This window comes from Ixodes scapularis, unplaced genomic scaffold (genome assembly GCF_016920785.2).
Source record: "Ixodes scapularis isolate PalLabHiFi unplaced genomic scaffold, ASM1692078v2 PGA_scaffold1__304_contigs__length_218370807, whole genome shotgun sequence".
In the NCBI taxonomy this organism is placed as follows: Eukaryota; Metazoa; Arthropoda; class Arachnida; order Ixodida; family Ixodidae; genus Ixodes; species Ixodes scapularis.
In genome coordinates this window covers 87,791,747-87,802,842 of record NW_024609846.1, presented here as the reverse complement: position 1 = coordinate 87,802,842, position 11,096 = coordinate 87,791,747, and the positions used below count along the sequence as shown (strand labels likewise).

The following is an 11,096-nucleotide window of genomic DNA, read 5'->3' as shown; positions in this document are numbered from 1 at the left end:
TTAATAGAGCGCGCACTTGTCAAGGTGGGCTATGTCTGAAAATATTCTTTGTGCGTATTATGCTGCGGGTGCGGTGTATACAGTTAAGAAAACACGGTGTATTCGTCGTACCGCTCTCCACCTTTAGTGAGAGTAATACGGCGTTAACCATCGTCTATCCACAGCCCATCCGGTGGTGGCGCTGGTTGCGGCGGACGTTTACAAAGAGCAGGTGCGCGAAACAATGAACCGTATATTCTCCAGCGCGATAGCGAGATCACGTGATGTGAGCTTGATGCAGCGGTAACCCAGACCATATATTTCTGCTCACAATTGACACAGGTGTATCCCCACCGTCACTGAACAGGCAGCATCTGACTGTACCAACCGAAATTGGCCCTTTAGGGTGCGCTCCTTCACCGAGTAACCGTTTGGATGGCGGATAACACAGTGCGCTGTCGGGTGAAGATTTGAGTGCATGTTATCCACGATGGCCAGTGTGTGTTCGCCAAAAGCAAATAAACGTGAAATGTAGTAAAAACCGCACTTCTTCGAAAATATGACAACAACGACACTAGAAGACTTGAGATTTAAACTATGCCTACAAAACGTAAGCGGCTTGACTACGACATTTAGTTTAAACTAAAGTCACTAAATTATATAGAGTGCCGGCACTTCATCCCCCGACTATCTGTACAATCGTCAAATCCTGCTATTCTTTGTCACAATTGATTCAGTGTTCGCAAGAAAAGCCATGAGCTTCACTCCAATGTGGGCATCAAGGCAGCATTACACCCTATTAGATTTAATTTGATTTTACACAGCCTTCTAGCGGAATTATTTTGTCATTTCTCTTCTGACTTCAGGAGCACAACCTTTTTTCTATGCGTTCTATACAGGTTCCCAGTAACATGTTCCTGTTTTCGTGTCGAGCATGCTGGTTCGGTTCGCCATTGGAATATGCTTAGTCAAATCACGCGGTACTTTGAGTATATGTGGGAATAAAATAATTCAGCGTCGTTATGGTCAACACCTGTAAAAACGCTGGTTCTGTTTTAAGCGGATGATGCCGGAGAGGTTCGTAATTATAATTTCCGGCAATTCGCTAAGCCAGGCTCGCATATAACGTGTTCTTGTCAGGGCTTCTTAAAGCCGGTGCTGCCATTGAGCCTTACACCATTTAGATGAGACTCCCATATTCACCTCTTAATGCTTATTGCATAAGCACGGACAAATTCTTGGGTGGAGCCGTACCCTTTGACCGAACGCCAAGAGCTGATTCGTCCAGCCGGGGATTTTACGCACATGGGCGGGCCGAATAACGTGTTGCAACAATTCGCGGAACCGACGTCCGTTACTCCCTCCCGATCCCCCTCTCCCAAAGTCCGAGCCCAGAGTTATCCTAACGAGTTAAATCGGTCCTGCTGTTGTCACCCCGCTTGTCAAACATACGCGCGTGGCGGTACTACGTCAGCGATCTGTCACAGCGTCTGGCCGTTCCCGACGGAGGCCGGCCTTCCGCTTGTTCGCCCCGCAATGTTTCCCTCTCTAACGCAACCGAGGAGGAGCGGAGAGGACCCGTGAGGACGCGTCACCCCGACGCCATTTCCTCTCGCCTTTCCGAAACGGGTTAAAGGGGCGGCTGCGACGCGCTCGTTCAACGTCAGATACGAACGACGACGCGAACGCATCACGCCGTCGCCGGAGCAAGCTCCTCCGTTCGCCTCCTTCCGAAAGCCCGAGGATCGTCGCCGACTTCCCGCTTGTTTCTGGGCGAGCATCGTTCCAGCGACACCGTATCTTCACGTCGCCCTTCTCCAAGCAAAAGCCGCTTCTCCGAACGTAAAGAGATGGACACCGTCACACTGCCAAGGTGCCCAGCCCTGCTCCTGTCCGCGCTGCTGCTGCCTTTGCTCCTCTTCGTTTGCTGTCAGTCTCAGCCAACACGGAACCTGTGGGCCGGACCCATCCCTCCTGGCTCTAGGTTCCGACTCAACTACGACACCGGCAACGCGTTCTACCAGCAGTGGGGCGACAGTGAAGGACGCATCCAAAGCCGCTACGGATGGCGCCTTGGCCCGCCGGGGTCCTCGCACGTCTTCTTCTGGCAAGGGTTCGGCGCGGGAGGCGGAGACACCAACGCGCTGCCGACGCCGGAGCCGGAACCCAGCATTTACCCGGACCGCTACGTGCCCAGGACACGGCCTTCTGAGCCACCTCGTGAGCTCAAGGACGACGCCGAAGACGAAGGGAACTACCGGAACGCTCTCGACGACTTCGCCGGACCGGGCGGTGTGTCCAGGCCCGGAGGGTTTGTGGGCCTGCCTCTGAACAGGCTCAACCTGGACGTCGGGCCCATTGGAGTGAACAGGGTGCTTCGTGCGTCTGCCTCGGCACCGACCGCGCAGCGACTTTTTCCGCCTTCTAGGAACTCCGGAAGGTCGTTTCCTAGCTGAGTTCTGGTGAGCTTGTCCCCTGACAGCAGCTGAGACCACTCCCCATCGACGACTGTTGGTCGGATAGCGTTTATGCTTCCCGATTCGTAGTACTGTTCCGAGTGATTCTTCAAGGTGCGTACTTGGCCTCGGTGCCGATAAGACTGCTCGGGAACTCTTAGTTAGTGTTCTTGTTGTTTTGTAAACAAGTTTACCTTCTCAACTGAGGTTTACCGTGCGAGCGTGGAGTTTCTGTCACCATCGTTGACAGGAAACCGAGGACGCGTGTTAGTCTACAATGACCGATAATGAATATGCAATTTTCATTTAATGTAATTGTGCTCCCATAGGTCGGCTGATTCACTGTAATTCTTTTTTTTTTTAATCAAGCTTTATTACATTTTGGGAGGGTAAACGCTTTATACCGGCATCTAGCGCGAATCGAGGCAAACTGGCAAAACCATGAAGGAGAGTCAGAATGGAAAACAGGATTTACAGGGTAGAACGGCGTCCTAGAGCTTTTGCTCAGAGGCAGATATCATGCTCCGAGAGGATTTTATTCCGATCACGCGCTCGTTGCGATACAGAGCACGTAGAGCGAGATGAAGCAGCTACGTAAAGGCCTTGAAATCAAAATAGTGGTTAGCGGTACACAACAAAAACAACCCGCGTCCCTTTGCGTCTGTTCAATTTCGTGATAAAGGATGAAACCGAAATGTGAGCCAGCTGGCAATGTCTTGCTTTGAGCACTGACTGTTCGTGTTTAGGGCTTGCCGAATGAGAGGACTGACGAGTGAAATCTGTGATGTTTCTACTGTTAAGTCATCCACGTGTGGGTAGGCAGTTTTGCAACCGGCGAGCTGTCGCCAATATGGTTAGCTGCTGGCAATGTGACAACCCCGAGGATCTTCAGGAATCTCAGGGACGCTAAAAGATGTCATAATGCGTGGGTATGCCACATTGGCGTGTGATATAGCCGTAAAGACGTATTTTCATATCGTGTTTCTGGACCAAGTTCTATTAATGATAAACGTCATTTGAATGAGTGTGTTCGTACGATTAAAACGACTGTTCCTGCTAAACCTTTTATTTGTGTTCTTCAGCTTCCTGTAGCACGATTCAAGGGCTATAAGTCAGACACTCGGCGATAAAGTTGTCGAGATCGCTTACGTTTTCGCCGTGTGTTCAATTTAGAGCACCCGTTTCACCCATTCAGGTCGTCTTCCTTCCCAGTGTTACTTGATCTAAAACTTTCTCTTACACGCCAAATCAGTCTGAACTCTTGAATTTCTTTAATTACTATAATCTTTCTCAAGACGTTTTTACTTCCCCCTGTTGTCCGTGAAAGTGGGTGGATAATAATGCGCTCAAAAATTGACAAACGTTTCATAAATCTCAAAAGAACTGCTCCACTGCAACCAAGGCATCAAGTCAAAGAACAACGTAACTTGACCCATGTTTTGCTGGATAAAGGCCTAACTTAGACCTGACAGGTTCTTTTTCTCTGGGGTTCTAATTAGAGTCCCGGTAGTTTGCCTTCTACCTAACTAGTCGAAGGAATGCCAATGTCTGGCTTTTCTCTGATTCGCCACGTGAATGCCAACGTGGCACACACAAGTAAAAAAGTCAGTTCACAACCAAACAACTATTCAATTCCAACATTTGTTCGGTTAGTAAGGCCTAAAGATTCCAGATGACAACCAAGCAACCTGACAAGAAAGCACTACTCTGGCACTTTTTTTGCGATAAAGGACTAAAGATGAGAGGTCACTAACAGCGACCAGTGAAGCCTAATTATTGTATTCACTCGGGAGCTGAGGCCCAAAGACGCTAGGTGGCATGCTAACGACTAGGCTAGCTAGCTCTGGCGCTCGTTTGGTGATTTAGGACCAAGATACACACTAATTAAATGATAACTGGTTAGTTATACCTTGGCCTTCTCGGGCTTCCAATTTCCTAAGTTTTAAGACAAAGCCAACATTTCGAATCAAAGAGCTGTGCTATCTTGAAAATATTTGTTGGTATCGTCCTTTATGAAGACGTGACTCTAGATGGGACACATATATGCTCTGCGTCTGTCTATTTATACGTATACTTAATAGTTAACAAAAAATGGTCATATAAGATATACATACTCATAAAGAAAAAAAACCCACTTTGGTAATATTTATGTTAGTAATCACTCATTCAACCGCGGGAAGTTAGTCTCCCCTGTCTACGTTGCATATAAAAAATTTAGCCAGTACAGTTCGAGCACTAACCAGGGATCTTTAATACTCACCAGTCGGTAGTGAAACACGAGAGGACGCGGGTGCGATGCTTTTCCAGATGAAAAGCAGCAGGGGCGGGAAGCGAACCGGAGATCCCTGGATTCAGTACCCTAAGCTTTCGCTTCCTGTTCTTTGAGCCACGATGCGCTGACATATATGGCCGACAGAGCCCTCTGGAGAGATATGCATGTCGACCGCTCCAGAAAACGTAAAAGCGTGCCATAGAAAAAAAAGGAAATGCTGACACATATGAATTCTTCGTCATACACTCACTGACCAATTGCGATCCGTATATTTATATAACAAGGTAATGGAAAATTAATGCACGCACACATATTTATATGCTTCAGAGATAACTGCGTTATAACTATATATGCGTTATACCGAACTCCGATAACGGAGTTCGTTATACAATGCATAAAAGAACCATGTAGAGAGATCAGTACGCATAAATTATTTCGGTATTCTCAAAATAACCGACGACACTCGAGATCGCCATCAGTCAAGCAACGGCATGGGAGGCCACCCTACGCAATATGGCTGAGTGACCGAATAATATTTGTGAGAACAGAGGAGTTTTATCGATGGTGTCCATCTGTTCGACCAACAAAATAATTCTCCGCGGGTTTTCAAAGACGAACACAAAGGAGAAATCCACGAAGGTACTACATTTCCGAAGTCGGGAGCACGAGCAACTATTCCCTGAGCTTCGTGATTCCCACGGAAGATCGCCTGGTATGATGTCAGAGCTATGTGGGCAGAAACTGCGGGAGAGCTGGAGACGAGTTCTCGCGGAGACGTCAGGACACCGAGCTCCGATTGGAATGATTAGTCCTTCAAAGCAAAGCCAGCTTCCTTTTTCTCTACTCACACTTCGAACGCGCTCGACTGAGAAACGCCGGCGCCCAGCGTTCCGCGTTCGCATCCGTTCGCCGAACGAGTAGAGACGAAGGAAACTAGCTTTTCCTCTACAGACTAATCATTCCAACCAGAGTTCGGAGTTCTGACGTCCCCGCTTGCTTTCGTCTCCTTCTCTCCCGCAGTTCCTGCCCACATTGGCATTGAAAGGATGAGAACGGCCGGGCGTCTCTTTCGGATGCCCCACCTCCCCCTTAGCAAAAAGAGGCCGTACTTGAAACGAAGTTGAAATGTATTGAATAGGAATATACATCTTGTATTCATTCTGTATTATTTTGTCCGCATTCGAAATACGTGCGTAAAGCATTCAAAATATATCGTAAATATTAGTCAGAAAATATGTTATATATACCAAAAATAAAATTCCTTCCCCCTTAAGATGCCATTTGCGTATTAAAAACCAACTACAATTTTTTTTATTTTGAATTTTGTTAGTAAATGAGGTCCCTGTGGTATTTGAAGGCACATCTAAATACATCCCACAATTACATATTAGAAACGAACACAAACACAATAAACGCACTGAACACCTGAATCACAGTCCCGTTGACTGCTCTAGTGCTTTATATAGCCTACATATTGAAGGTAATCATTTGACCGGTGACCAGCTCTGCACATATAAAGGTTCCAAGTACTTGATCTTCTCCTCGGGAATCTTTCAAAAGGGAAACAGTGTTTTGAAGTTCGTGGACGATATCTCTTACTTTTAGAAAAGCAGTGGTAGAACTAATAATAATTCGGCGCAGTCGCTAAAACAATACTCACAAAAAACGTCCGCTGGAAGAAATGGTATTGCTTCTCTGCATAGCGCCACTCAGAACTAAGCGAGTCAAGGCAGTTTATTCACTTTAAAATAGTTATTTTTTTTTCATTACTAGTTGACTATTTAATATGGTCATATTAGTCACTCACATCACGTACAATGGTGACTATGCACATTCAGTGAACTAACATTGTGCTAACACAACCACGCCAAACATGTCTGCTCACAGCACTTGCTGAAGCTTTCCAGCATCAGCAAGTGTTGTGGTTGTAGTTCCCGAACCCCGTTTGTGATTGGTGTGCAAGAAACTCATCAGGTGTGTTCTTGATAGAAAAAAAGGAAACAATAACATAAACTAGGCTAATTTATCAGTGCGATGCTGTACAACTCAATTGACAAACGAATCAAATGTTGTATTTAGGCACTTCAGTGTACTCCACATCTGCTTGAAGTGAACTTCTGATAGGCGAGCTTTTTAATACTTTGGTAGTTTAAGTCAAACTACCAAAGTATTGCAGCCAAAAGGTACCCAGAGTATAACACGACAGTATTTAGGATTTCCAGGTATTTTAAGAGTATACTGCACATATTTTTCATCACTGCATCTTTATTAGGGTTGTAGTATATTTTGCATGAAATAAATAAATATTTTAAGAAATCTATGTGAAAGGTATTTTGTGCCTACTAATTTAGTATTTACATATTTCAAAACGCATGAAGGGAACTTCAAATGTAGTTTACATAAAGGTATTTTTAAAATATTTTTAGAAATATATTTTTGTACTAAGTAAAAAAAAAAGAAGTGTGTATTTTCGGTCTATTTTTTTTTTTGTCTACTTACAATTATGAAGTGTACTTCAAATACACTGAAATTAGAATCTGGTATATTTCAAATGTATTAGTTTTCGCTTACGAGACGCCCAAGTGTTATCGAAGGTTTGAGCTACCGGCGAAACAACTAAAAGACTTCCCTGCCCTTCTTACTCTGTCCGTGACTATAGCAATGTTCTTTACAGGGGCAATGCAACATATTTTGAACTTTCAGGAAATACCACTTGGAATCATTCCTTTACGTCTATAACCTATAAAACACGCTTCAGTTTTTTTTTTTTTTCTTCTTTACGTAAAGACAGTTGCAGAAAAAAATATAAAAGAAAACGAGCAGCGTGCACGATTGTTTCGGACACCAGGATGAGATGTGACCAATGAAAGCGCGACATGTCGTTGACATTACAAACGCTGTTATTGCAAAATGTGTATGCTTTTGTATAGATGATAATAGCAAATAAGAGTAGCCGAAACATGTTGCTTGTTTGTTTGTTCGCGGCGAGGGAACATAATACTGCCATAATCGTCTCAAAAACAGCGCCCTATGACGGTTTTCTTTTTTTTTTGTGTGTGTGTGTGTTACGCGGGAGTGATGTGTCCCGCCGTCAGCTCTCGAGCGCGCGCTGGCTGACAAAAAGAAATATTGGGGCGTGTGCACGTTTATACAGCTTAGAACTTGGTCTGCCTCAACGCGTGACTTGTCTCCCAGCTGTAGATCAGAAATTTAGCCAGTGCAGTACAATTGTTAGCCTGGGGTCTTTAACGTGCATGACGTAGTAGTGATACACGACCGCACGCGGGTACGATGCTCTTTCAGATCGAAACGGCAGGGTGAGGATTGAGCAGCGCGAGCTTTCGCTCCACGTGCTCCGAGCTGGTGTGCGCCAGAGTCCACTCGGCCACCGATCCCCCTCGCGCTCGCTGGATCGAATGGTAGTCCGGCTGTATCGGCGACGTGCACGATCGAATGCGTCGCTGTAGTCGGCCTTCCACGATTTGCCGAATGCTGATAATCACGTCAGCAAAGGTTTTCCCATCGACAGAAATAGCAGTAACTTAAGAACTTCGATTTTGACGGTGTTGGCAGTGTTGGTGTCAGAGCGCAATGATTTCAAGCTTCCAGCATGGTAATTACAAGCACCATCCAACTTGACGAAAGTAATCCCTGGAGAAGGGGAACAAGAGGGACAAAGGACAAACATAAATCTCCAAACACAGCTAGGTGACTGGTGAGCGACCGAAAAAATCCGCCTGGTCCGGGTATCGAACCCGGGACCTCTCCATTACAAGTGGAGCGCTCTACCAACTGAGCTAACCAGGGGTTAGACGTCAGTAGAGCAAACGGGTTTTATCAGCCGCCACCAGTCGAACACCAACAAGGGTGAGGCTTGCAATTTAAGGTTATAATTATAATGCAGTTAAATGCAAAGGTGCAAGCGAGCTGGACAAGAATGACGAAAGTAATCCCTGGAGAAGGGGAACAAGAGGGACAAAGGACAAACATAAATCTCCAAACACAGCTAGGTGACTGGTGAGCGACCGAAAAAATCCGCCTGGTCCGGGTATCGAACCCGGGACCTCTCCATTACAAGTGGAGCGCTCTACCAACTGAGCTAACCAGGGGTTAGACGTCAGTAGAGCAAACGGGTTTTATCAGCCGCCACCAGTCGAACACCAACAAGGGTGAGGCTTGCAATTTAAGGTTATAATTATAATGCAGTTAAATGCAAAGGTGCAAGCGAGCTGGACAAGAATGACGAAAGTAATCCCTGGAGAAGGGGAACAAGAGGGACAAAGGACAAACATAAATCTCCAAACACAGCTAGGTGACTGGTGAGCGACCGAAAAAATCCGCCTGGTCCGGGTATCGAACCCGGGACCTCTCCATTACAAGTGGAGCGCTCTACCAACTGAGCTAACCAGGGGTTAGACGTCAGTAGAGCAAACGGGTTTTATCAGCCGCCACCAGTCGAACACCAACAAGGGTGAGGCTTGCAATTTAAGGTTATAATTATAATGCAGTTAAATGCAAAGGTGCAAGCGAGCTGGACAAGAATGACGAAAGTAATCCCTGGAGAAGGGGAACAAGAGGGACAAAGGACAAACATATATCTCCAAACACAGCTAGGTGACTGGTGAGCGACCGAAAAAATCCGCCTGGTCCGGGTATCGAACCCGGGACCTCTCCATTACAAGTGGAGCGCTCTACCAACTGAGCTAACCAGGGGTTAGACGTCAGTAGAGCAAACGGGTTTTATCAGCCGCCACCAGTCGAACACCAACAAGGGTGAGGCTTGCAATTTAAGGTTATAGTTATAATGCAGTTAAATGCAAAGGTGCAAGCGAGCTGGACAAGAATGACGAAAGTAATCCCTGGAGAAGGGGAACAAAAGGGACAAAGGACAAACATAAATCTCCAAACACAGCTAGGTGACTGGTGAGCGACCGAAAAAATCTGCCTGGTCCGGGTACCGAACCCGGGACCTCTCCATTACAAGTGGAGCGCTCTACCAACTGAGCTAACCAGGGGTTAGACGTCAGTAGAGCAAACGGGTTTTATCAGCCGCCACCAGTCGAACACCAACAAGGGTGAGGCTTGCAATTTAAGGTTATAATTATTATGCAGTTAAATGCAAAGGTGCAAGCGAGCTGGACAAGAATGACGAAAGTAATCCCTGGAGAAGGGGAACAAGAGGGACAAAGGACAAACATAAATCTCCAAACACAGCTAGGTGACTGGTGAGCGACCGAAAAACTCCGCCTGGTCCGGGTATCGAACCCGGGACCTCTCCATTACAAGTGGAGCGCTCTACCAACTGAGCTAACCAGGGGTTAGACGTCAGTAGAGCAAACGGGTTTTATCAGCCGCCACCAGTCGAACACCAACAAGGGTGAGGCTTGCAATTTAAGGTTATAATTATAATGCAGTTAAATGCAAAGGTGCAAGCGAGCTGGACAAGAATGACGAAAGTAATCCCTGGAGAAGGGGAACAAGAGGGACAAAGGACAAACATAAATCTCCAAACACAGCTAGGTGACTGGTGAGCGACCGAAAAAATCCGCCTGGTCCGGGTATCGAACCCGGGACCTCTCCATTACAAGTGGAGCGCTCTACCAACTGAGCTAACCAGGGGTTAGACGTCAGTAGAGCAAACGGGTTTTATCAGCCACCACCAGTCGAACACCAACAAGGGTGAGGCTTGCAATTTAAGGTTATAATTATAATGCAGTTAAATGCAAAGGTGCAAGCGAGCTGGACAAGAATGACGAAAGTAATCCCTGGAGAAGGGGAACAAGAGGGACAAAGGACAAACATAAATCTCCAAACACAGCTAGGTGACTGGTGAGCGACCGAAAAAATCCGCCTGGTCCGGGTATCGAACCCGGGACCTCTCCATTACAAGTGGAGCTTCATTACAAGTGGAGTTTCGGTCGCTCACCAGTCACCTAGCTGTGTTTGGAGATTTATGTTTGTCCTTTGTCCCTCTTGTTCCCCTTCTCCAGGGATTACTTTCGTCATTCTTGTCCAGCTCGCTTGCACCTTTGCATTTAACTGCATTATAATTATAACCTTAAATTGCAAGCCTCACCCTTGTTGGTGTTCGACTGGTGGCGGCTGATAAAACCCGTTTGCTCTACTGACGTCTAACCCCTGGTTAGCTCAGTTGGTAGAGCGCTCCACTTGTAATGGAGAGGTCCCGGGTTCGATACCCGGACCAGGCGGATTTTTTCGGTCGCTCACCAGTCACCTAGCTGTGTTTGGAGATTTATGTTTGTCCTTTGTCCCTCTTGTTCCCCTTCTCCAGGGATTACTTTCGTCATTCTTGTCCAGCTCGCTTGCACCTTTGCATTTAACTGCATTATAACCATCCAACTTGTTGTTCCCAAGGCAATTACGTCACG

The 11,096-nt window shown here is 46.4% G+C and overlaps 1 protein-coding gene across 1 annotated transcript; it reads left to right on the top strand.

The window, feature by feature from the left end:
* The first annotated feature begins 1,449 nt into the window (after positions 1-1,449).
* Positions 1,450-3,496, top strand: LOC8032517. The gene has a single exon (XM_002410173.5). It carries the CDS (start codon positions 1,830-1,832, stop codon positions 2,433-2,435), a length of 606 nt encoding a protein of 201 aa, XP_002410217.3. The 5' UTR covers positions 1,450-1,829; the 3' UTR covers positions 2,436-3,496.
* The last annotated feature ends 7,600 nt before the right edge of the window (positions 3,497-11,096 follow it).